This window comes from Wasmannia auropunctata, unplaced genomic scaffold (assembly GCF_000956235.1).
Source record: "Wasmannia auropunctata unplaced genomic scaffold, wasmannia.A_1.0 LD336029.1, whole genome shotgun sequence".
Classification (NCBI taxonomy): Eukaryota; Metazoa; Arthropoda; class Insecta; order Hymenoptera; family Formicidae; genus Wasmannia; species Wasmannia auropunctata.
Window position 1 is genome coordinate 117,731 of NW_012026861.1, and position 27,931 is coordinate 145,661.

At 37.9% G+C, this 27,931-nt stretch overlaps 1 protein-coding gene across 3 annotated transcripts in view; it reads right to left on the reverse strand.

Annotated features, from left to right (window-relative positions):
• LOC105452558 (furin-like protease 2) overlaps positions 1–27,931 on the reverse strand; it is a 339,998-nt gene that overhangs the window by 9,997 nt on the left and 302,070 nt on the right. For all 3 annotated transcript variants that reach the window (XM_011693768.1, XM_011693767.1, XM_011693766.1), the window contains exons 3-5: positions 13,349–13,453; positions 8,891–9,097; positions 1,073–1,367 (exon numbers count right to left, since the gene is read on the reverse strand). In XM_011693768.1, coding sequence (XP_011692070.1) covers positions 1,073–1,367; positions 8,891–9,097; positions 13,349–13,453 — 607 coding nt within the window. The remainder of the gene's footprint in view (positions 1–1,072; positions 1,368–8,890; positions 9,098–13,348; positions 13,454–27,931) is intronic.

The following is a 27,931-nucleotide window of genomic DNA, read 5'->3' on the forward strand; positions in this document are numbered from 1 at the left end:
CTATTTCAAATTTCAACAAAATCCGTCAGAACATAAAATGGCTCTACCAATTTCTAGTTACTCCTAGTATACTTCTAGTATACTCCTGCGTTTATCAAACGCAGGAGTATAAGGAAAAGAAAATATTGATCCCTACCATACATGCGTTATACATATACGTATACATTATATACATTTCAATTTTCGCGTTATCTGCAAAATATACAGATTATAATTTAAGATGATAATTTAATTTTTGTATAACTCTAACGGCATAGTTTATCAAACGTGGCGGCACATTTAAATTTAAAAAATTGATATTTTATAAATCGTATATGAATAGAAAACACGTATTTCTCGCATTAAATAATTTTATGTTAGAAATTCGATATTTTTCCCAGATTCTACTTATAAAATCAATAAAAAGAGGTAATTGAAAAGTTAATAAACAGAAAATTAGAATGTTACACTGTTAAATCTATTGTATCAGATTGAACCTTATTTAAATCGCCACTGCTCCTGTTTAATTAAAGTTATTTTTAACTAAAACAATATAGTTACTTTTAAATAAAACTATAGAATTTAACCTAAATTTAGGTTAAATTTGAACTGTTTTAAATTATTTAACTCCATTATTGTAGGAGTGGCGACTTAAATAAGGTCCAGTTTAATGTTATAGATTTAACAGTGCACATTATTACATATCCAAATTAATACATATCAAAATCGCGATCAGAAATGTTGGAAAAAAATTTTTTTTCTTTTATAAATTTTAAATAGCATTTCTTCAAAATAGTCTTTTAAAATATTATCATTTTCAATCTTCATAAAAAGTATTATCTTTTTTTTTAATATCCTATGGATATTTTAATATTAATAGTCGTTAAGTCACGTATACGACCGATTTAGATTTCGAACAGAAATTCTGCTATGCAATAAAATAACTTCTAAATTTCTTTTATCAAATTATATTTTCGAAATAGCCATAGACGAATAATCTCATTCTTCTTCTTTTTTTCGTGGATAATTTCCATAATTTCCATGTGACTATTTTTATCTAGATTATTTTGATTTTCGATGCGAATGACCTTACCTCCGATACTGGCATTATAAGCGACTCCGACACCGCAGTACTGGTTGAAGGCAACAGCGGCGACTTCACCGGCACATCGAGTGCCGTGCTTGTTGTCGCCGTTATCTCTCGGCATCGGGTCGTCGTCATTGTCGTTGATATCGGTGCTGGCCTGGTGATCGTAGTTGAGCGCGAGATCAGGATGATTGGTCTGGATGCCATCGTCCAAAATCGAAACGACGACACCCTTACCGGTATAGCCCTTCTGCCAGGCCGGGCCGAGGTTCATGTCGTAACCATCTTTGGCGCCGCCGTTCTGCGGAAATGAATTATTGACCTTAATTTAGTCTGAACTATCTAACAAATATATTTTTGTTCACTGTATCGCAATCGGATTTTGTTACTCTTCTTTTAAAACGTACGAAAATTTGAGAATTGACCGATTTTTATGTATTAAAAAGTATGGCTGCTCAAACGTCTTCTTTCACTACTTAAATGTATTTTGTAAGCAAAAAAATTTTTTAAATTAGTTACAATTCAACTCATTACTTCCCTTTAAAATAAAAATTCCATAAATTACTTCCATCTTCATACATTAATAATTATATTTAGCATATAAATTTCATGATTATTTGAAAATTAACGTTAAAGTTTTAAGATTCATTCTTATTTTTCGTAGGTCACAACTGTTTCGGTAAAACAGTTTATTACATATTAAATATACATTCCATTATACTTCCGTAACTGTAAAAGCATTTTGCATTGTATTCTAAGTGCAAAAAATAGTTTGTTTTAGCCAAAGATTTTGATGATAAATCGCACATGATGCGATACATGATTCTTTGACAGGAATTAATTCGCGAATTTCGTGTTACCGTGTATGACTGTTGATTGATATTCGTGTAACGCTATACATCTCCACATGCGCGTATACAATTTCGTGGATTAATGGATTACTAGCCGCACGACAAATTCGGTCGCCACAGCTTTCATAATGCGGTCTCGGTTATACGAGGTAAGATAGCGAACGTTCTCGGCGTTCCATAACAATTGTTATTTTCTAGTGTTAGGAAAATTATTTATTAATTTTCCAACTGTTGTGGAATAAATTTTTTCCTAGATATCTATCAATTTTTTAAAATTATACAATGCATAGATAAAATTAATAGCTCTACACTAAATCTCCGAAAAAGTTTCAGTATTAAAAAGTAAAACTACGCCAGATTTTCATCCGAGATTTTTCGATCTCCAAATACTATATCGCGCGCCATAGCTCTCATAAAAATGTCGACGGCGTTAAAATTCCATACGAATTTTGACAGAGCTATAGCTTCTCCGATATCGCTATCGGTGGCCGGAAAAAAATATATGCGAGCCACGATTCGAACCGCTGCGCCGTGCCGGACGAAGCGCGATTCACATCCCCTAACAAACGTCCATTTTATGCATTTATAATGGATTGATTATTGCGGGGCTCCAGCTACAAATGATGTTTTGCATTTGTGTGCGTCATGAATTCACGTAATAAATATACAGTATGGAAATACGCGAATCTTTCATCCGTGTTTCCCCGGCGATCGCGCGAGTCCGCCGCGGGTATGATCATATCCAAATCGCAGCAAAAAAAAGAATTTATGACAGCGACGCGATAAATTCGTGCGTGCGTAGCATGATATCGCAGACTCTGTAGATTATCCGACAGGAGAGATGAATGGTAAAATAAGTACGACGAAAAGAGAGAAAGAGAGAGAGAAAGAGAGAGAGAGAGAGAGAGGGAGAGAGAATACATCAATCCTAGATGAGTTAAACAATCTATCACTCTAATTGATTCATGGGATATCTGTACTATTATCGGTTGAAAAATAACGATTGTGGCAGTAAAACAAAAATTGCTTCCAAATTTCCTAAAATTTAGAAATAATCTAGACTTTTATAGTGGAAAGAAAATAATGGCAACTCCATCCTCAAAATAAATTATTGCACACAAGTCTCATAAAAAAATATTTTAATACTGCAAGAAATTGTTATTTTGCTAAAAATCTTAATTCCGATGTTGATTACTACATTTTGTCTGCGTATCGAGGATAATCTCGGACTTGTGTTTTGTCGCAACATTTCTGTGTGCAAACGAGTACATATACACGAGTTATATACTTTCGCGAAATGCAAGAACGCGAGGCTATTCTCTAATCTCTACGACTATATTTTTCCGCGTGAACTAAACAGAATTAAAACGGGCACGTCGAATATGTGATGCAAATGCTTTTAACAGTTATTTTATATATAAAAAAAGCTCTTTTTCATTTTTACAAAACATTTTACAGCGATTACAAAAGTACTATGTTATTTATCAAATGAGAAAATGAAGTAAAGCAGTAATGAAGTAATTAAATATATAAGAGTCGTAAATTAAAAAATCAATTCTTCAACTGTATTTTTTTTAATTTACATATATGTAAGTTCCTTTGACGCAAAAATTTCAATTAGGATTTTTTATCTAACAAGTGATTTAAATGAGCGATTTCCAACAAATAATTCATAAACTCACAAAGAACTTCTCCAACAGCAGTATGCTAAAATCTGCTAGAAATAAAAACGGCTGTTTTCCCTTTCGGAACAAAACAAGAATCATGCTTCGAGGAAAGTGCAATTCAGGACACGTTGATGATAGCTAATTTGAAGGGTTTTCGCTTAGAATCTAACGCAAGTCCGCGTCGGGCTAGCGCTGCACGAATGAAGCGCATGGTAAAAGGACAGGAGAGATTTCTCTTGATCCCCGGCTCTCGTACATTACACCCGTAGCTCATCGTGATCGTGAGAAGCAGCGCGGCGCGGTACGTGCTCTCGTCGCGGGAACACACCGGCGACCGGGAATGTGCCAATCTCCGTGTCGATATACCTTTCTCGCTGTTGCTTTTTTACCCGGCCATTCGGGTCCGGGCGCCGCGTCGCACGGTGCCGGCTCCGTTTCCCCTGCAATTCCATTAACTAGATTGCGCATTGTCGTGCTCGCCCGTGAGGAAGACCCGGGGGGCATCGACGCGTGTCCCCGTCGTCCGTGTCAGCGCTTATCTGCCCGGAGATTTCGGCGATACGAGCGGATCAAGGAGAGACAAAGAGCGAATAGTCGAGAGCGCGGCATGCGCTGAGAATGCAACGGGATCAGAACTCGGGATAGTTTGGAGAGGAGGAAACGTGGGCCAATGTGGGCGCGATGTTACCGAGCTGCTGGTCGTAGCGCTATCGCCGTTCCAGCTCGTGGATACAGAATTGTCAACATCAAAACCGTATCCGACTATTGTCGGTTTGATGAAGAGTAGTGGAAATCATTCCATCCACTTTACGTCGCTCTAATAAAAATTTTTATCGAAAAATCTAAAAAAAAAAATAAAATAAAAGATGGCGCTCGGTATATTCCGCGGTTTGTACGAAATACAATTTAAAAAATAATTTTCTTATGCAAAATATTAAAAACTTTGTACAAAAACGCATAGGAATCTCCGATTAGTATCCCGTTTTTCTTTACATTATATACGCGATCCCATCGACCCCTCGGTTGCTTCTTCCTCTCCGATGAACGCAGGCAAAATTATCCAGCGAGAAACGCCAAATTTACGGGTGTCGTGTATAAGAACGCCGTAATCCCATCAGCGTCCTGCAAATGGTGAGGCGGGATGGGTTTGTGCGCGCACACATTGTGGGCGCATATTGTGCCCGGGGAAAGACAATGCGGCCCATTGTCTCTCGCGACGCGTGCGGTCGACCCAGGTAAAAAGAGGACAGGGAAAAAACCCCGCGGCCAAGCGCGCGGGTTTACGACGAGCCGGAGTTGCTCCGGGTTCGTCCGGAGATACTCTTTACCCCGACGTCTTCCACGGTACACGACAAAAGCGATCCGGACGAAACGTCGTTTCCATAGGATGACCATAGACACAAAAATCTAACAATACAAAGTTCGGAATACTCTTATCTATATATAAAGAGAAAAGCGCATCACAAACGAGACTTCTATCCTATTATCCGTATTTTATTTCGAATTTTTGCGAAAGATAACAGGACACACATCGTAAGATAATTTAAATTCAAAATTTTGAAATCTGATATTATAAAAAGAGTAATGTCGAAAAAGTTGATCGCGATTAGACATATGAGAGAAGACTGGATTAGATTCATCAATGATGACTTCATATAATTTTATATTTAATATGTCTAATCTCCTAATAAATTTTATTTTCCGATTCAATCTTCCATTGCATTATATATACAATTATATATATATATATATATATATATATATGTAATCCTTTAAATTATAAAGTTTGTCTATTTTTTGCTTCAAATCTCTTGCCTATGTCTGCAATCATCGAATAGATTTTATTCTTCAATTTGATCCTCCGTCATATTACGGTTTTATTTGTAACATAAAACTGTATTATGAAAAAAATATCTATTTCGATCATATGTTTGCAAATCTTCATATAAGAAAATTTATAATAACCTCTTAATCTCGTTTCTTTTCTCGCCTCGGTAAATTAATAATGTGTCTTCAATTAGCTGTCATTTTGAGAAACATCAATTAGCACATCGATATTAGAAATGTTTAAACAGCACGTAACCGTTCTCAGATATATTCAGACATGCAGTGATGAATAATATGGGAGTAACACTGTGAGATTCGGATCTGGTCAATGAGAAATTTACACTATCTTGTTTTCGGTTATTTCTGTGTTCATGTTGCAGAGAGGGTATTGATATGATATACCATACGGGATATCATAGGTGGTTTATCAGCTTACGTAAGCCCCGGTTCCCTATCGCGCCTCGGGCGACGCTCCGGGTGTCTCACGAACGCCTGCCCTGCATCCCCGTGCTTTTATACGCGGCAGTTTCCACGCCCGGGTTTCGAGGGTCGGCATATTTGGTGGGCATTGCTCTCTGCAAATAGAGAGGAGAGACCCCCGTCCCTCCAGATATCGAGCGTACGCCTGAGCTGCTCAAATTTCATACCACCCGATATTACGTCTATTATGCAAAATCGTAATCTTCGTGATACGCGCGTCCCGCGTTTCTTTAAAAGGCTTCCTGCTCTCAGCCCGCGTCGAATCACGACGTCAGAAGTGAGAAACGTGAACTTTTTTCCTTGCAATACACGTCGGAATAAGCGAGGAGAGAAAAAGGAGCCGAGAGAGAGAGAGAGAGAGAGAGAGAGTGTGCAGAAATGTATTTTTGTAAGTGCGCCCGTTGCGCAAACTGAATTTGTTTATTCCTCATATCGAAAAAGAAATTACATCTATTTTTGCAGCTGATGTCGGTTCGTTCAATCTCGCTCGCATACGAAATGACCTATGCAATGCATCATCGCGGATAAATATATAGGTTTTTTAAAAAAAACTAAACGGGACTTTCTTTCATCTTCTCGCTTTCTTTCTGATTCTTTGATCAATTTGGAGCCGTTTCTTTCTTTGAAGTGAAAATCGCGCATCATCTTCCTTCCCAACTTTTTGATATTCACCTTTGAGATATTCAGCTTAAGTTTCTAATATTTCTTCTTCTGATTCTCGAATTAAAATACTGCCAAAGTACACTCGAGATGAAGCGAAGGATAAGATTTTCCCCGTAAGGGAATTAAGAATTAAAGTAACTACCTCCGGTAACTATGTACCTACGGCATTCGCAAGAACAGGCAATCGGGATGTTCCCTTCGTTTTCTTCGGACGTTCGCCAATGAAAGTAGCCGAACAGTTAGAAGCTCGGGACACTCGATATAATCGAGAACTTCTCGGCAACTTAGGCCGAGACGCCGCGCTGGCGGGCGACGCGTCGGGGAGGGAACAGAGAGAGAGAGAGAAAAGTTTCCGCCGGATATATCGGGCGAGCCTGCCAAAAGCTAGCTACCCGCTTCCGCTGTTTCTCGCCACTCTGCTGCTGTTTTAGACGGCACGGCTGCACGTTATAAGCTGCTTACGCTCCCGCAAGAAAACGCATGTACAGCACAACGGCTCCATTAAGGCACGACTGGTCGCGCGAGAAATAAGTACCAAGTCCGGTCATGCGATGCATCGAGTGTCGAGATTTATTGCTCCTATATATACAGAAAATTCTAGTTCCTTGCGTTTATTATTTTCCATCATTATCTGAAATATCTTCCTCGCTCTATTAAGAACTTAATTTTTTATTTATATATGTTATTTATATAAATGTATTTCATATATATTTATAATTATATTAAAATTATATAGACATGTGAATTAAATCATATTTAAAATATTTTTAACATCATAAAAGTCGCTATACTTGGCCGAATTCTATTGCGTATTTTACGTTCCTTATCCATATTTATATATAATTTTAATATATTATAATATATTATATAATTATAAATTTAAAAAAGAACGTAAAATACATAATAGAATTCGGCCAAGTATAGCGACTTCTATGATGTTGAAGATATTTTTAAATTATCTAATATTCAACAAAATTAATAAGCATAATTATTTAAAATCAAAGTTACGTATTATTAAGTACTTATTTATCAATTTGATTTCTCAAAAACTTTTGTATTATCGCAAAATAATCTTGAGGTAAAAAAAATACTTGTCTGATATTTTTTATAAACATATAATCTTTTATATAGGAGACACAAGTTAATTAAATTTCAATTTATAACTCGTAATTGTAGACACCGTGTGAAATTTAATAGCAGAATTAAAAGGTAATCTCACTTGGACGTTTTAAACAACAATATACCTCGATCTCTCTTACGCGCTTACCTAATGATCAGCGCCAGAATGATCAGTCTGGAGGGTTAATTTAGAGCGATTAAGCCACGCTATAGAACGGAAGAGCGACGGTTCTCCGCCCGACAGGATCGCGAAGTGGAAGAGGTCTAAAACAACGTCGGGCGCGTTGTTTTCGATAATCTCAGGCCGGCCCGGGCCGCGCCGGATCGATCCCGACGGCTCTCGCTCAATAAGATCGCATTAGTCGCGGCCGCTAATCGGATAACAAACACGCTGATTGACTGTTTGTACGGGATCTGAGGTCATTACTGCGATAATTGTTTATTCGCCCACGATTACTCGAGCCGAGTTATGCGAGTTATGTGAGCGTTTTGCGCAAGATATGTACCTCGCTTAAGTGCATCAACGCAATGGAAACGTAGTCGCGTCTCTTGGTTATTACAACGTAAGATATGCAATGATTCGGTGGATAATTAATCCGCAGCTAAAAATTTAAACACGAACCGTGTCTCTCCGATCTGACTCTCTAATTATTTAAGTGTCAAGATTAAGGGAATAATTGCTCTTCTAGACGACATACCATAATAATAGATGATTTGTGATATTCTCGTTACCGAAATTGTCCAATGAAAATGGAGACGACAAGATCTGTGTGATCGAAATATTTTTAACATCATAAAAGTCGCTATACTTGGCCGAATTCTATGGTGTATTTTACGTTCCTAATATCTTCCTATTTTACGTCCCGTTAAAAATATTGCTCTTACTGCTATTATCTAATTTTACTATCCTTTATTATTATTACCTTTATTATATTATAAAATGGACAATTTTCGATTATATCGTGCGCTAGAGTTACAAACGTCGTCGATTATAATCTTGAAATTGTTACAAACAACGCGTATTATATTTTTCTTGGAGACTTTCGGAAAATACGAGCGTCGTATATAAATTTCTTCGAGTTGACATCATCGATATAGAGTCTTCTCGAGAAAGAAATAATCGGAAGTGTCGAGCGACTTAAGATACCGCATGCAGTCGGTTCGATTCCCGTCACGTATCCTGTCGCGGCAAGTCTGTAACGGTGAGGTGTACTTACCAGGTACCACTGTTCCTTGAAAAGCGGGTCCGTGAACAGGTTTTGAAGTGGCACGCCTCTGTTTCTCTGGCGATGGAACAGGGCGGCCTGCCGCGGGCGCGGACCGAAACCGCCGAAGAAGGGCTGATAATCGGCGTACGCGTAGGACGGGGCGCCGAAGTCGCGCTTCTTGCGCTTCTTCTCGTGCTGCTGCTGGAACCAGTGCACCTGCAACCGAAAGCATACCGGATCTGCAACACGAGTCTTCTTGCGCTTCGACCGCTCTATGATCGACTTCGAGCTACGTCATCGCGTTATAAACTTGAATAACTTGACCGACCTAAAAGCCATTAGCCGCCGGAATACGTTTTGTTATCTCTCACGTCGTTACACTAAGTTCCATAAGTTGCGATATTACAAGGTAATGCGAACCTGTAACGGTCGCAAATTTTCCCATAGTGTGTGCGGGAATATATTTCATCGGTGTCATCAATCGGTTTTTTTTTTGCCGAGCGAAATATGGCACGTGTTAATGATATGATGAGCAAGTATTTATATCAAAAGTGCGAAAGGCAATGCCTCTGGAAAGAGAATTATTAATTACATGTGATTTTAAATTATTATGATGAAATTGATATAAAATTTAATTAAATATAATTGCTATAATACATTGAGACATTAATATCTAAAAATATTAAAGGGATTAAGAGAGAAAGCCATTTATTATTAATATCTACGTATGTCCACTAAATCATCATTACTTCTATCTATTTACTTTTCAAAAATCTAGATTTACGTGACGTTTATATTTTTACACGACGAAATGATTAATGGTTATTACATATAAATAATACTTTTGGTATTATTTTAAAAAATTATTTTATCAATAATTAACAGACAGAAGAAATGCAATTAAAAGAGAGAGAGAAAGAGAAAGACAGAGAAATAAAATTACTTTTTTTTTAAATATAACATGCAACGCAATATGAAATTACTCATAGCACCATCATTGTTTATCGTCTTGTTGATTGGCCAAACAACTATATATTGCGACGCTGCGACGTGGAAATTTCACCAGGGCGGATTGACTCAATCGAGGGTCATAAATCGTACAATCACCGAAAAACGCCTCGGGGAACGAGCTTTAATTCTAGCGCGCGCCGCGTTCCTCCCGTTTCATTCATATCGTCGTGTTGAATCCAGACACGCAATGCGATTCGATGCCCGGTACCGCCGCGCCGACAGATTCACGACCCTCACGCAATTTTGGCGAGACTCCAAATACGCCGGGATTAACCGAGTTAGTTTCACGGTCGTATTGAAGGCGCGCGCCAATGCAGAAATTTTCGAAATTTTCAAACTAGCACAATGAGTGTAAGATAGGAATTTAATCCACGTGCTGTTGCGGATCGATTATTGCACATACTAAAAGGCTCTTAAAATTAAACGGTTATTGCAGTCGTGCAGTAGTAACAGATGTTATCGTATTCTCTTTTGAATTATAAACGGTTGTATAGATAGAGTCAAAATTTCAAATATATTAAAAAATATTAACTCATAAAAGAAAAAAGCGTTAAGTAGAAATTAGTTTGTAGTTTGCTTAAAGTTAATTTTTATTGAGATGCAAATTTCATATTTCATATATAGACGTACACATAAATATTCGATCGAATAAATTATCGAACCATCCATTTAATCATTGATTCATCGAATGTGAAATATCGAGTTGCTTCTTTATAAAAAAAATTAAATAAAATTTAAACGCCGACATAAATCGCCATTCTGGCAGACTATTTAACGAAAGTTAGCTGGAATAATAATTTTCCAATTCAATCAGTCTGTGTAATAACCCCAACAGAAAAAGTTATAAAATTCAATAAACTTACAAAAATATGTGAACGCAAAGAATTCTTTATGTATACTTATTTTCTTCCAATATATTCAGGAAAAACAGTCTCTCAAGTAGCACGAGATTCTTCAAATACACGTGATAAAAAAATTAATAAAAGAAATAAGGTGTCAATAATTAATTCTTTCTAATTTGTATTAAGTTTCGTTTGCATCGATATGAGCTGTGTAACACTTTTCCATCGTAAGTATAAAATGAAACACTGGTCGTCTATTTTTTAACGAACAATTAAGCGGTTAACTAAGCGTGCTGCACAATTAATAAGCAGCCAGTCACGATCGCCGGTAGAACGAGAGAGATTTCCCGGTCACGTATCCGTGGCTTTGCCCAGCCATAAATCCCGGCGATCTCTGAGCGCGGCGCGTTCGGAAAAAAATGTATCTCGCGCGGAAGTTACCCCTGCACGTTCGCCTCGTGCAAATGGCATTTCCCTCGCGATAACGTGTTCCCCGCGAACACCGGCTCATAATTAATGCTATATCGCGCGGTCCCTCGCGATGCATGCGAAGAACTGCATTTCTGTTTCTTTCTTTCTTTCTCTCCTTCCCTTTCTCTTTTCGACACGATATTTTTCCGACCATTTCGCCCTACCCTTCCACTCTGTAATTTTCACCCGCGAGAAGGAGCTTATCGAGACGAGCGACAATGGCGGAAAACGCGGCGACGACAATATTGTCTCTCGAAACAGTGAGATATTTTGCCACGTTCTCGTGAGAGAAGGGACGACGAGGCTTCACCGAGAGTGCACTTAAAGCGACCACCAGGTATTTCCCGCGCGAGTACTAAAGTGATATTATAGTGAAAAATTCGGAAAAAATCTACAGGTACAAGGACGGAATTTCTATAAACTATTTACAGCTGCGATGGATTTATGATTTATTACTGCATAATAATGCAAAAGTAAATTATGTTTTTGAAAGATGACAATATTTGGAAAAATGTACGCGACATAATTGTTAGACTAAATGTTTAAAAATTTTACACAAAGGATAGTTTCGTTAAAATATATAAAAATTAGGTCAGATACAGATCTAAAAATAATTATGTTGGATCATCAAAATAATGTATAACACTGAAGCGCGATAATACTGCAAAAACATTCTTTGACATTCTAGCAACTAGCTTGAACGTCCAACATAATTATTTTCAGATCTGCATCCTACTAAATTTTTTAATACTTCAGCAAAATCGTTCTTTCCATAAAAAAAAGTGCATCTTGCGTCACAAAGTTATAAAACAATTTCCGTCCGTTTGTGAATTTTTTCATAGCTAAAGTTCAACGTTTACCACAACGCTACAATTTAGACTAGAAACAAAAACGCGTTTCTAGTCAATCAAAAAAAGAAAGATATATTTTACCATCCTTTGTGAGGTGTACTGTTACTGTTGAATATTCTGTCACTGTGACAGAATATTTAGCGATAAAAAACTGCATGTAAACGGGGAAATAATTTTTTTGAAAGCGCAAGGGCTACATATTGACATCAGAAAAAAGACAACATTTTTATATGATGGAAAGATGGAACTATTTATGTAACAAATATTACGTAGCTTTCAAAATATCTCAACTCACATCCTTTCTAGGATTTTTGCATTTTGAGATCTACTGACATTTTTCCAGACTCTTCAAAGTCTGAAAATAAAAATTGTCTATCATTCTCTCTCTCAATCTTGTTGTCAAGATAAAGAAGAATTTTTTTAATAAGATAAAATGGCTCGATTACAAAGAATTTCATGAAGTTAAATAAAGAAATTGGGGCAAACATTTAACCAATTTAGTTCTTATCTGGGTACTAAAAAATTATTAAAAATCGACGATACATTTTATGATACATTTTATCTTTAAAAAATTATTGCGTTGCCGTCTTTATAAAAGTTTTAATTCACAATTTTAGTAACTAGTGACCTAGAGTTCTTTCAATTCGGTCGAACATTTAGCTCACACGCCAGGACACGTATTTCGTGCGAAACATTAACGTGCTTCAAGCGAAATCGGCCAATTAAGCTGCTGTTTGCCGAAATGCATGTCGTTTTTGCGTTGACCAATCGTGAAGAGTTTGTTTTACCGAGTGATTTAATGGCGCCTATAGCAATAAATTTTCCAACAATTGTTATAATCCCAGATATCGGCTCGTTAACGCGTCAACTGTCTAATAAATTTGTAAAATATTTCTTTCTCTTTCTCTCAGTCTATTTAATACATATGTGCATATTATATATATATATATATATATATATATATATATACAAAATGTATACGTTACTTGCGATTATAATTATTTTATCCTAACAACATTTATTCTTATCTCTTACGATAACTGTACATTCCGTTATTTTGCTTCTCATGCAAATTTTATGTTAAATCATAATTCCTTTTTTCTAGTAAAAGCAAAGTCCTTAATACGATAACTAAAGCTAATTAAATTTTTCCTTCATTTCACAGAGCTGGAGTAAATCCACTCTCACAAACATTGCTCCTTACTCTTTGAGTATGAAGCAAATCTCGTTCCCGTGTGCATTTCGTAATTAATGTCTCTTAATTAGCAGAATACAAAGATGCGTTGACTTACCCGCGGCTCATCCCTGAGCGCCTTGTGATGCGGCTCGCTCGCGGTGAGGGATCTCTTGTGCAGTCGCTTGTGAGAGAAGAGGTAATAATTCTTCAGGGCGCCGATCTGAAACCGAGAAATAAAGTGTTCTTATTGTTCTGATTCGAGTGCGATTCGAGAGGAACTGGCACCGCACGCGTCCTCGCGCGCAGACGTAAACATGAAGAGGCAAGAGGGTGCTCGCAAGTTTCCCTCTTGCGACTTCTCGATGGCATTTCGATGGTCTTGCGACTCGATATCGTTTCGACTCACAAGTTTGGCAGTAACTCCCGAAGTGTCGTTCCCTGAATTATATGGCGGAACTTGCTAAATCTCGTCTACATTCATCGCGGTATTTTCTGCAAACGATAAATGTCTCTCCCGACGCCTTTCATCCACGATAGATGATATAATCATCGTGAACAGGCATAAAAGATATATAATTGCTTTGAAATTTTTTTTATCATTCAACGTGAAATAATAATGGAGAACTAAATTGAGAGAGACACACGTACGATAAAATATACATGGAAAGAACAATTTTGTTGAAAGATCTAAAAATTTTGCTCAAAACAAATCTGAAAATAATTTTTTGTTGAATCATCAAAATAATTTGTTGGAATGTTAAAATTGACAAACATTGCTATAAAACGTTTTGATATTCTAGCAATCACTTTGACTTTTACACAAAATTATTTTGATTATTGAACAAAAATTATTTTCAGATCTGGATTCGGCAAAATTGTTCTTTTCGTGTATCATTGAAAAATTAGACTTCACAATTTTCAGATATTTATTAGTACAATTATTATTTGTTATGTGACTTCGACATGCCGTGTTTCATTAATGTTAATAATATTAGGGATGAATTGGATGGAAACTCTTTCGTTGTATCAATAATGATAAAATTATCGTAACAAGAGAGCGGCATCGATAACTGATTTTTCAAGTATTGTGTCCACAAGCATCAGTATCAAAGGCTACTGTTTTTGGATTTAGCGAGCAGAGATTACCGAATCGAAAATTAACATTAATGAACGGCATGCACGACGGCGCTTGCAACATTGACTCTCATTTTAGAAGTTTAACGCGATCCATTAGAGATAATTGGCAGCTTATTGAACGCCAGACGGTTGTAATTATATCTATATGTATAGCGCGACATTACGCGACGTTATAGAGTGGCGACGTTTGAGTTTGGTCGGTGATTGTCGATAATTCTAAACGCAGCCACGCTCTAATAGCGTTACGTTTATTGAAAATAATTAATTAATAAGCTACTCCAATCACTGGTCTGTTATTCAGAGAATTAATTATGTCACCAAACACTTATTCAAAATTTGTCATAAAAATAAAAATAGGAAACGTTAAAGCTGATAACATTCATCAGCTGATATCGTTGTTTTCGTCCATTCAATATTATAATATTATTTTGCAAAAGACTGAAGAACTTATTCTCTTCCATCTACATAGAACATTTTTTTACGTTGTATATGTTTATATTATATGTATATCTATACCTTCGTATGCATTCTCTTACATAAGTATACCTTTCAGAATAAGCTAACTGGCCTTAAAGAAGAGAACTAAATTTACATTGGATTTAAATTAAATTTAAATAAATTTGAATTAGATTAACAGACTGATATACGATATTGCCTCTCTTACTTCGCGTTGCTTTACTGCATTTTTTTCATACTAAATAAACCGTATGACGTGATGTTTCGTGCAAACAACGACATGTGTACATGAGTCGCGAGCACAGCTTCTGCGCGCTACTTTGATATGATCCGACATTTCAAGAGGAAGTCGTAAGAACCCACGCTTTCGAAATGGCGCAACTTTCGCCGGCGGAGTTTTCCGGAACTTAGCCGGAACGGGAATCAACCAAAACTGCATCGCGCCGCGAAGTAGAATCACTTCCCGAAGCTGTTTTTGCGCCACCGATGCTTTACACGTGTCGCCTACTTGAAATTCTTCCGCGGCGCCTTCCTTCCGGAGTCGCGGCTCGAAAATTGAAGAGCAATTCGCGAGAAACTCGGGCGCAATTCGCAAAAAAAAAAGAGGACAGCGCTTTATTTTACCATCGAGCTTTACCCGAAATTTTCGCGGTGAGCTCGAGACAGCTACTTCGACGTTCTCTGGACTTCTCGAGGATCTAAGTAGCCCAAGAGTGGCAAAGTGCATCACTTGCTCCTCTCAATCTCGAGTTATCTTTCGTGTGAAAGAGGATTACTTGCCCTAGTTTTTTCACTTTAGCCATTTTTATCTCTTCGGGAAACAGCGATGTATATCGTGTGAATTTATTTGAAAAACTGTAAACTTGCTCTCACTTCATAATAAGGTGATATGTCAGATTTAAAAAATTTTTCATTTTCTTTCCACGTAATATTTTCTTCGCAATATTACATTTTATATCAAATTTTAATTATTATCTATCAATAAATGTTTAAATAATCAATTATAATAATCGATGTGAATTTTGTTAATTTTTGTAAAGTTGTTATTTTTACCGTACAGATTAACAAGATTTTGTTCGAATTAATTTTGTTTGAGATGCAATTTGTGGGAAACCACTCATTTTCAATCGTTTATAACTTATGGATTATGAACCGTGAATTTTTGAACATTTTTATGCGAAGACTCGATTTCAATGGGATAAAAAAAATTTCGTTCGCACGGTTGCCAGCTTCGAGCTACACACTATGTAGCGAAAAAGCGGCGAGGCGCGGAAGGAGATGCGAGGCTATCGCTATCTCTCGAAGATATTCTGCGGACGTGATGGAGCATGCTTCGCCAGCTTCACTAGCGGGCGTTATAACTCCGGCTGGCGACGACGCCGGAAGGCCCGTTCGCATATTTCCGTATTCCGCCGGCAATTTTACGTCCAACTTGTGCGCGGCACGCTCGTTGGCTCCATGACGCAAATTTCACAAGGGCGGGTCAAGGACTCGCTCGAGGGCTTCCTCCTTCCGAAGCGCGGCCGAACGGCGCCTGCCCGCCGAAATTCTCGCTCGACCATGCGGAATTTTGATAATATTCCCAATTATTTCGCGACCATGGAACGGAGGCGCCGCCGATAATATTTAACCCTAAACTCGACAGTGTATCCTATAAAATACATCTCCGTTCACACGCTTGCAAAGTTTTACGTAAATCGTAATTTATATTGTAAAAAAAAGAATAATTGACGGATTTCAATAATGCTCCTAGAATATAAATTAGCATTAACTTAAACTAATTAAAAAATTTATTCAAAAGTAACTTTTTATCACCTCTAACAAAAATTCATCATCAGAATTTACGACTACACATATGTACATATTTTTATGTTTTATTAGTAATTCTAAAATATCTTAGATTCTCAGTTTTCAAAATGTTGAATTCTCGAACGCGCAGACTTTTTTCTATAGATATTATTGACGATCGACTTTCTTCATGAAGATGACGACGTGAAGGCGAGGTCACGTCGTCGCTACTAAAAATGACGAAGCGCCCAACTTTGACGCGATCTCTCTCTCTCTCCATTGTCGTGGAGACTTGGAGACTCTACAGAAGAGAGTTTTCCCGTGCGTTTGTTACCGGTCGCGTGAGCGATAGTCCCCCTCCGACCTGCTTCTCTAGCTCTATGTCATCCGCTCCATTAACGCCTTACTTCCAGCTTCCAGCTGGAAGGCGGTGCAATAAAGCGAGTAAGACGTTGGCGAATTGGACCTGATTCGTTTTCGGCGCGATTAGCGTAGAAACTACCGCGTGAATCTTCAGAACGTCGCCGCCTTTGTAGCGTCCCATTGTGAACGAATCCGCCCAACTCGAGGTAACTCAGCCCGAACGGCTGCGGGTGACGTCAGTTAAAAATCACGCGAGATCAGCATAATAAAAGCAAAAATAGATTCAATGAGGAACCTTGCGACAATCTCGGTCGAAAATCGAGTTGTCGGAACCGAATGTATAGGATCAGAACAAAGTCAGTCGCACCGTTGAAAGACAGCGGAGCTTCCCCGGTGATGATCAACGTTCCTTTCGAGCGCGTCGTAAAAACCATGCGTCACTCGCGGCGTTAGCCAAATCCTCGATCCCCGCGCCGACCTTGGCGATCTTCCTAAAATCCCTTAAATCCATCCGGTAGCTTTTCCGGAAGCGATAGTGCCGTCGCGTTCTCGCTCGCGTTTCTCCGACGCGCCGCGCCGGTAATCCCGATGGGAGATACTCGTCGCAGCAGCTGCGCACGGGCGCGGAGTAAAAAGACGAGAAAACGGATGAGAACGGGTGGCGATGGTGGTGCAGGAAGCAGAGGTGGGAACCGGCATAGAACGCAGCACAATGCAGCGCAATTTATTAATACTCTGGGACTCGTAGCGCCCTTAGGAGCAAACGGTGAAATAGATATGCCAGCCTCCGAGTGAGCGAGCGAGTGAGCGAACGGAACCTGTTATAAGCCTGAACGGAAATGTCAGGACAAAGTGTCCTGTACAGAACGTACGGCGGCGCAATCTGCACGAGAAAATTGCGGTATAACCAAGCGCGGAAAGACGTCGATTGTACCGTAAAACAAAACGGTTTTTCATTTAATTTGACATGTACTTCGCCTGAACGGAATTCTAATTTAAAAGTTAGTTACAAAGATACTTGGGGAGGAGGGGGGGGGGAAAGGGGGTAAAGGGCGGTAATAGCCCATCGAGTAAGGCCGATGGCTGATAATCAACTTTTAATCGAGTAAAATCGATCGAATAAATTATGTGTGAAAATTACATTTACGAATTTAATTAATTTTAGATCCTAATGGAATTACGGATTTAAAGCTGCTTCGTCATTTTTTTTTGCCACCCTAACCGGGAAGAAATTGACGTCGAGTACGTCAAAGGGACGTCTCTGTCTGATTAAAGATTAATACGGGTAGAAGCGTGATACCGTACAGCAGAATCTCTTTTTACCCGGTAGACTCTCATACGTACATTCTCGTGTATTTTTGAAAGCTGATCTCCCCCACTCATGCCGTTTTCAGCGTGACTAACTTCTATAAGGATCTCGCGAACGTGTATGGGCGGAGAAATCTGACGGCGGACGATAACTGCAGCGAACTTAATTGTAACATCAAGATGATTTCTTTCAGGGAGCTGAACGCGCTTTGATGGCGTACTTAAATCCACTTTATTTATCGAGCCCGAGCTCCCGCGGGATTCAGTACGTCACGGCGCGGAGTCATAAGATCTAAAGAAGAGATAGAGCGAGCGATTCATCATCCCGTGTCTGCAACAAGCTCGGCGTTAAGGCGCGTGCACACTAAGCCGAAATGTTGCTCTTGCTCTATAGCGCGATGAATCGTAAAAGTGAGATGGTCATCTAAAAACAGTCTGCAAATGAGATTCACCTTCAGCTAATTTTCATTTAAGTTTGATCATTTCCATAACTGCTCTCGCGATTAGAAAAGTGGGAAAAACGAGCTTACAATGTTACTAAAGTTAAATACTATCACACAATATTGCTCCAAAATAATTAACTATAAAGTTATTATATGTGTAATAATAATAATAATAATAATATAACTTGAAAGGTAACAGAAGACAAAATAAATATTTCTTTTAAATATCTCTTACATTAAATCGTCTTTTAAATTAAATAAATAAATTAAATTAAATATCTTTAAATTAAATATAATTAAATATAAAATAAATTAAATATCTTTTAAATTAAGTCGTCTCTCCTACTAAAACCACCCGCGTCTCTAAATGGTCACCTTTAAACTAAACCAAACATCGCTGCCGAACTTTTCATTAACTATTATCGAATTCTCATTATATATGTAATAATAATAATAATAATATAATTTGAGAGGTTACAGAAGGCAAAATAAATATTTCTTTGAAATAAATATCTTTTAAATTAAATCAATCGTCTCTCCTACTAAAACTATACGCGCGTCTCTAAATGGTCACCTTTAAACTAAACCAAACATCGCTGCCGAATTCTTCATCAACTGTTATCGAATTCTCTTTGCGATCGTTTGACCAATGGTTAGCCAAATAGTAGCATTTGGTCAATGTTCGAAGGGAGAGAGAGAGAGAGAGGAGATAAAGGTAATTCCGAAATACGCCCGCGTTAGAGAACTGACGGTCGAATCGTGTTCTGCGCAATGTGTGTGCTCTGTGCAGTCGAGGGAACACGTCCGCACAGCAGCGCAAACTTATTCTTCGCCCGCGAACCGCGTGGTTTGCACAGTTTGTACGCGCCTTTAGATCGTTCGTGAGCGCGCGCGCGCGTATTTCCGCCACACTTCCGATTCGTTTCGTGGTAGTAAACTGCAGGTACGGACGTGTATTGCAACTGGGGGAGGGTGTAAAAGGCGGCGGTGGCCGGGATAGCAAGCGTTCTGAACGGCGCTAGATAAGCGGGCAGAGGGCTGGCGGGGTAGTTTGAGAGGGCCACTAAATCAAACCGCTGAAGAATGTCTCACGGTGACCTGCGGGTTATCGCTATAGCTATACCTATATACGCGACATACGCGGATGTTCCCAGCGGGTGCATAGTCTTGTAAGTTGTCATCGCGCGCGGCCAAGTTAAGATTTAACGTGAGAGAAAACGGGAGCGGAGAAGAGATAGGTACGAGTTGAAAAAGTCAATTTCTAAGTTTACTGCATGTTTTCGGACGCTGCATTCGTTCTCCGCGAAATGTCACAAGAATACCGAATTTAGAACTCGGTGATTAATAATCGAGGTTAAACCGCTCGATTCGAAGAAAACGCGCATTAAAGTTAATATAAATTGGGTCAGTATGAATGCAAGTTAAATATTTATCGAATGTGACATAAAAATAAATCTGATTATACACGAAGAGACAAAAATTCCTTCACAAAAAATATATATAAAAAAAAACACCAATTATTTTTGTAGCTTCTGTAAAGTTTGAATTTGTTTTGCTCTAACAGTCGCATTTAATCCTGTTTAATATAGCTGCAATCTTTGCAAAGTGAGGAAAGATCTATATTACGTTCCTCTTTTACGTTTTAATTAAAGTATTAAATGAATGCAGAACAAAATATATATTTTACTTTTAATTAGGTAATGGTAATTTTATCCAATAGTTATGCATTATTCGTAAACAACAGAATGTCACCAATATACGTAAAGGAAAGACTACAAGGAAACTGTCACTCCAAGATATTTATATTCAAAAGTTCAAATACCTATTTTCGCAGAACTTCGGGTTATTCATGCACGTCGATTCATTTATGAATATCAGGTTCGCGATCTCCATTCATGTGCAATAAAAAAAAAAACTGCCGCTCCGTCTTTCTGCTTCAACGTCAGGATCGAGAGAGTTATTCGAATGCGACACCTCGCTGCGACATGACACACGCGCAAGATTCGCATACACGCACGTATGCACGCACGCACGCACGCACACGGAGGTAGGAGTAGGTGGGAATCACTGACAGACCATAGAGAGAATATATCGCGCAAATTGTATCGCAGGCGCATTCGCGGTGCGTGTGCGGCGGTCCGTTCACTCACGTCGTCCGTTCGCCGGGATGTCCGTCCGCCGCAAAGTCCTCCGATCGCGGGGGAACCGGCTCTCGTTACGTAATGCCGACCACGTATCGCCAATACCGCGTTGCCACGATCCCCTATTCAACCCCATCACCGTCAACGCCGCCGTGTGTGCGTTAACGTTATTGCAAATGCGAGGCAGCGCGAATATAATCATCCATCCACCCGACAATGATATACGCTTAAATATATAAATATGATAACGTTAAAATAAAAACAGTGGAGCGGAGAGAGCGAGATTTAACGATCCAATTTGCTGAACGACACTGAAAGCGTGTAAAATCGTGCTCCTACATTCAATTACCCTTTTTATATTTACAAATGGTAAATTAAAAAGAAATAGTCGCAAGTCAACGTTGCGAATTTTCTATTTTGATATACTGAAATAAACAAAAATGCGCAGACAGTAATGGTTTTAAATATTTAGAGATTTCATAGGCAAACAAAACTGCTTACCTAACCTAACCATTTATCGAAGTTACTTTTCAGAATTTCGCAAAACTCAATTAGATAAAATTTCGCCGTAATGTTTATTTAAAATTTAAAAATATCACTTTTAAATATGTTAATGTTCCGCGAATAATAATATATAAATATGATAAAAAACAAAATCATATACGAAACAAGACTTTTTGTTAAAATAAAATAAATAAAAAATCTAGATATATCGCAGGCATTGATGTTGTTTTTCTGCAATGCTGATTGATTGCCAATCCTGTATAAATCGCGAACGCAAATTCGACTCTGTGATGAGTCCGATATTGACAGCTTGACATCTAACGGCAAAAGGAACATCGAAAAATCATTCACCAAGAGGAATAAGCGAGTAAAATGGAAAAGATAAAAGAGAAACATAAAGCGGGAGCACGAAGCGCATAAAATAGATAATGCTGTATGTCTCGCGTTTGAAAAAAGATACGCGCAGTTTCAAAATCAAATAAAGGAACAGGCTTTCGCGATTGTAATTTTACGATCTTTCGCGTATGAGTTCAAAACGCTGTTTTTTTTGTGGTATATACAAAATTATATATAAAGTTACGAGAGATCTTGTTCTGTCAGACATGCAGCGAAAACATTTTTAGAAACCGGCGTTTTTTTATAAGCTGTAGAAGGATTAACCATAAAATAATATGGTCGGTACTGGTTGGCAAGGTGGTAGCTCGAAAAACAAATATCGTTTACCACGGTGTGAGAAACAATATCCTCGAAATCCTTCCTCTTTTTTCCCTTCGTCCCTTCTGCTACACCTTCGATTTTATACCATCTGCTCGCCGTTCATTTATCGGCACAATCACCATGCGCGTTGCACGTAAAGCGACCGCAGACCCTGAATATTTCCGATAGATGCGCGACCGCGAAAAGGAAAGCTTCAAGTTCCGTCTAAGAAAAGCTTAAATATCATATATGATATATATTCAAATCGATAAAATTATGAAAAAAGCCACATGTTAAACTATCAACAAATAGTCAAAATTTCAAACAAAATTATAGCTTTGATTTTTAGCGAAAAATAAACATAATAGCATTTTGTTAGAGAATTAAACGTGCTGCTTTTTTTTAGATCTCCAATTTTATTTGGATTCGCTAACGTGAGAATAATGGGGACAATTACTGCGGCGAACATGTTGAGTTTTTAGTTCACAAGCGCAAAACGCGTCAAAGAAAAGAGACGCAATATCATTGTCGTTAGAGTAGCGTCGCGACGACATCAGCCGCTTATCCGTTCCGTTTCCCATAGCGCTTTTCACAGCGAAGGAGGAAAACGATCGTCCGGAATTATCCGATGGCGCGACGACCCGGAAACGCACCATGCGAAAGTGCTGACGTTAGAGAAATAATATCAGAAACGTGGATCACGAGATAGGAGATCTAGCGGGGCAATAGTGGCTGTCTTTCAAGCGATATCACTGTATTAAACGGGTACTGAGTAATGCGAGAATACAACGCGCATGCAATGCCTACGAATGCAATGCTAACGAATAAATATTTGCGTAAAAATTTCCAATCGATTTCCAATTTCGTTTTAGCCAATAAAAACGTTTTAATTCAGCTTCAAATTCTCAACTCTCGCGCGATTTATTAATCGTGGAGGGAGAGGGCTTTTTTTTTTTTTAAAAAGAGAGAATCATTTGGAACTTTCACTGGTGGAAATATAATTAAGACCGAAACCGCGCGACAACGCTAATCGGTTATCGGCGACCGCCGGTCGTAAAACGTGTCGCGGTCACGACAAATCGGGAATACCCGTCGCGTATATCCAAATGGATATACAGACTGGATGTTCGTTTCTCCAATTTCTCTTTGCGCGTTGATTGAATCCAATTTCCGACGCATTAGTTTCGATTGGTATCGCCATTTCCGGCGGACGCCGCTGTAACATAATTAAATCGATCACGGCCGCTTTCCCTGTTTATAATTAAACGTAGGCGTTGCATTATTGACATTGCGCAATTAATTGGCCAATAATGGTTACACTAGCGGCGCCCGTCATAGCGCACGGCGCCCACCTTCTCGGCATCGACACGGCTGCAACACAATACCACGAGAGCGATGAAATTTTCACACCGCTGTACATTGCGCGACGCATGCAACACGGGGACCGGGCTGGTAATGGGTTAATGCATTTTTACCGAGACTTGCTAAAGAAATGACATTATAGCACATCGTTACGCGTAAAAAATTAAATTCTCCGGCCCGGGGAATGCCGCGCTGCGCGAGTCAGAAATAGCGCCTTCGCATTAACAGGACCGCTGTAACGCACGCAAATGTAACGAGGTCGTAAAAAAGGCTACTTTTCTGTCGCATTTAAAGCGCCGGAAGGCTAGATGATGCCAGCTAGTAAATCTGCATTCGTAAAAAGATATTACGGAGCTTTTCTCGTTAAAAAAATAAAATAAAAACCGTTGTTTCATGTTATGTTATTTATAGCTTTACATTTTAATGCTACTTTTACGATTCAGACAGCGATAACGCAAGTGAAGCGATATCATTTACACGATTGAAATGATGTTTTTCGGCTTGTGCTACATTGCAAATACGACATTTCGGTGCTTTACATACTACTTTGCATAATTGATAACACTGGCCTTTCTGGTATCAAACTACATAGAATAACTTTATGATATTGGCAGCATAATAGATTGACAAACTACTTTCGTTGCGTATTTAAATTAGACTGCAAGGAGTTGGAATTTCGAATGAGAAAAATGATATAGTTGAGAAATACCTATAAAACCGACCGGCGTAGATTACCTCATTATTATCGCCACGTTGAATCATTACTTGCATTACCAATCCCGCAATCAATAACGTACCGTGTGTTAAAAAAAGCAAAGAAAAATCAGACACAAAATTGGGTATAATTCTTGCTGATTTTTTGCGACTATGAAATATAGTTCGATTCTTATTTTACATACCTACGTCGTATTAAAATAAAATGTCTAATCAATAGATAAATAATGTAAAATGATACCAAACAGGAAATTTTGAAGAAACTAAAAAAATCTCGTGTCACAAGCGATATATTTAGCATTATAAATATAAATGAAAAAGAAAATTATAATTAATATAAGTAGAATTATAAATGTATGAAAAGAAAATAGAACTATTGCAACACAGCGTAAGAATCACAAAATTCAACAGAAAATGGGGTACAAAAATAGAGTGCGAAAAATTTTCTAATATTTATTTTATCCGTTTCATAAGAACACAATAATTGTAATCAATTTCGCGTGTTTATTTTTAATTTGTCAATAAATTCTAATTATTACAAGAAAAAATACATATCACGTACATACGTATGAAATAAAATTTCTCTAAAAAAGAAGAAAGTTAAAATGATGTAAAACTTTTTTTCAAATAAGTCGTTTGTGCGAATGCACAGACTAGATTTCAGAATCTTGAGATAACGATCATTCTACACTCTAGCTTTGTTTTAAAAAAATAAAAAGAAGAATATCTATTTTCGTACGAAGATAGTATCAACGAAAGGAAACGTCGGTACGGAATAAGGCAATGGGCGCCGATTGCGCTTGGCGGAACGAGCAAAGCGTGTAACGCGCAGTAAATGGGAAAACTCGTAGCGTAACGTGGAATAAACGGGAAAATCGAAGCGTGACGTTGCGTAATAAATAGGGAAATCCAAAATACCGACGAACCGTGCCCCGAAAAACGGAATGACGTCTGCCATGCTCCCCTCTCTCGTTCGTCGGCAAATAAGCCGACGATTCTCATTCCGGATCGACGGAACACAAAGCGCGAGACGGAAGAGGGAGAATCGGGTAAGCATTCGTTCTGGTAGCAGAGAGCGTTTAACGGCGCGACGAAGATGAGACGGCGCCTCCGTCTTTCCGGAAGGCACGGGGATGAGAGAAGCGGGGCGTGAGCGTGAGGGTGGAGCGTGGCAAAGAGACAGAAGAAGAGAAGGAAATTGCGGTTCAGGAATTCGAGCTTCTGATGCGCGAGATTCCGCGCTACTTTCGGTAATGCTCAGCTGTTTCAGCGCTATTGTATTCGGCGTCGGTGGAATTGACGGAATCGGAGGATGGTCCCTCCCCCGACGCGTATGATATCTACCCCGTTTTCTTCCCCAGAGAATCTATTGTCGAGGGTGATATTGTATGCAACCTTCGTCGCGTTTCCAGACATGACGCGTCGTGTCATTGCGTCTGAATATGACACGTTTTACCTGTTTCCTATCACTTTCTGCCCAGGAAGATCAATTATGTGTTGTATACTTTAAAGATTATTTGCATAATACATAAAATAATTTTTAATCTTATTAATTATAAAATTAGTTGACTTTTTTGCCGCGATTTAAAATCAGATTTAAATGTAAAATTTATAAAATTATACTAAAATTAACAAAAGTGATATAACGGAATTTGCTGTTAATAATAGAGATCAATTCTTCATCATATTTTTTTAGAAATATACTTAGCTATATTTATAATTCTATTTATAAATCAAATAACGTAGAAAATATTCTATATATAAATTAACTTTATGTTATATAAAAGAACAAAACAGACAAAATTATATTCTTATGGAGATTTTTTTCTTTGATAAAAAACATGAATTACTTTATGAATAAATAGTTCTTTCAATATAAATTGCTTTATAAATAAATTATTTTTCCATAAATAATTTTTTCTACAAATTACTTCATAAATAAATTATTGGTTTCATAAATTTTATAAATAAATTATTACAGATATTAGTTCTTAATTTTACAGATAAATTATTATTTTCCGTATTATATGTAAATATTTACGCACAAAATTCTGTATGTTACATTTTTACTTTAATTTGATTTGCTCCTCTTGTCAACCAATATGTTTTTCATAAATGATACTCTTTTCTTCTTTCTCCCGGATATATTTTTCTTCCTTTTTTTCTCTCTCTTCTCTGTGTCCCTCATGCTTCTTACTTTGCGCTAAATCGTCGGGACGCAAGCGTGATCGTAATGTGTGCAAGTAAGCCGAGCAATAAGGGGTGCAGACCACGTTGATGTCGGAAATGTCTTCCGAGTACCTTACGCGTACGATTCTTTCACAATCCTGTCAGATGACAATGACGACAACGTCTTCCTAACGATCCGTCTTTCTTGTCGCGTGGATTCACCGTTTTTTTTTGTCGTGCGGAGAACCAAGAACCACTAGGGGAACGGACTAATGACCGGAAAAACATCCCTCGCGATCTCCGACGTGCATTTCGCTCGGTCGTTTTTTCTTCCCGCTTTGGTTACTTTTTTTTTATTACTACTATTTTCATAAGCTGAATAGCCTGCCGTCCAAAGATGCGGTCAGCATTCAACAAAAAATTATGTAAAAAATTATCTACAATTTAGAAACATAAGATAAAATTTGTAATGTAAAATTCTTTAGCTTCTTCCTATAGATTTATTCAAGTCCTAACTTTAATAGAAATTTAAATCAAGATTTAAATATTTATGTGTTTTATACAACAAATTAAGAAAATACTTTGTGTGCGGTTAAGGTTTGATTGAGACCAAAATTTACGTTCGCCGAGAGATTTGTAGTAGAAAATTCGTGCGACAGGGCAGCCTGTAGACTAACGGAGCCGATTGCCGAGAGATTTTACAGCGCGCGTGAACGCACTGGACTGGGTTCCTTTTTTTCCCCCCGTGATGTTTAATTTCTCCAGCTAAAGGCGGAGCGGAATTACGACCGCAGCAGGAAAAGCGGGATTGCAGCTTGACACGCGAATTTCCGACCCCGTCGACGATAGCCGCAAGTGAGCCTGCTATTTCTCTAAATTCTACCCTATCGATATGTTTACTCGTTCAATATACTCGTTCGTGAGAATCAATATTGAACTAATATCAATCACTGATATTTTTAGAGACGCGTTCATTGAAAACTTTTCAATATCAATATTAATCATAATAAGAAAATTACGGGAATTAATACGTATAATACATGAAATATATCATGTAAGGACATGTATACATTAAATTACTAAAACTCCTACTGTAGATGCATATAATTGTTAAATAATTTTAATGTTTCTTAATATGTTCAAATGTAATTTATTTAATAGACCAAATAAATAATTTGATACGTTGTTAGTTATAATTATTAGATATAATAATTAATAATTCTTTGCAAGAATAATTAAATTATTTTTAATCTTAATTTTGAAATCAAACAAACTGCGATTAAAATAAAAATTTGCATTTAAAAAAAATAAAAGCGTTAACGACACGTCAAGTTGTCCTTGTAAATTACATTTAACAAAAATAATTTTATCCTATGTCCGCTAAGAATATCGAAAGAAAAATGTCGATAGTACCAAAACATTGCTGGAGACACGTCGACTGAATGTATACGTCCGAAATCGTTTTGCCGCACGTTGCAATCGGAAAATCCCCGATAGGAGCCTTATTACATCGGAAAAATTGAAGGACGCGGATTCGCCTTCAACAAGCAACGTGGCGCAACGAAGCTGATGCGCATCGCGACGCGGAAGGGTGAAAAGAGGAAGTTCCGGTCGCGA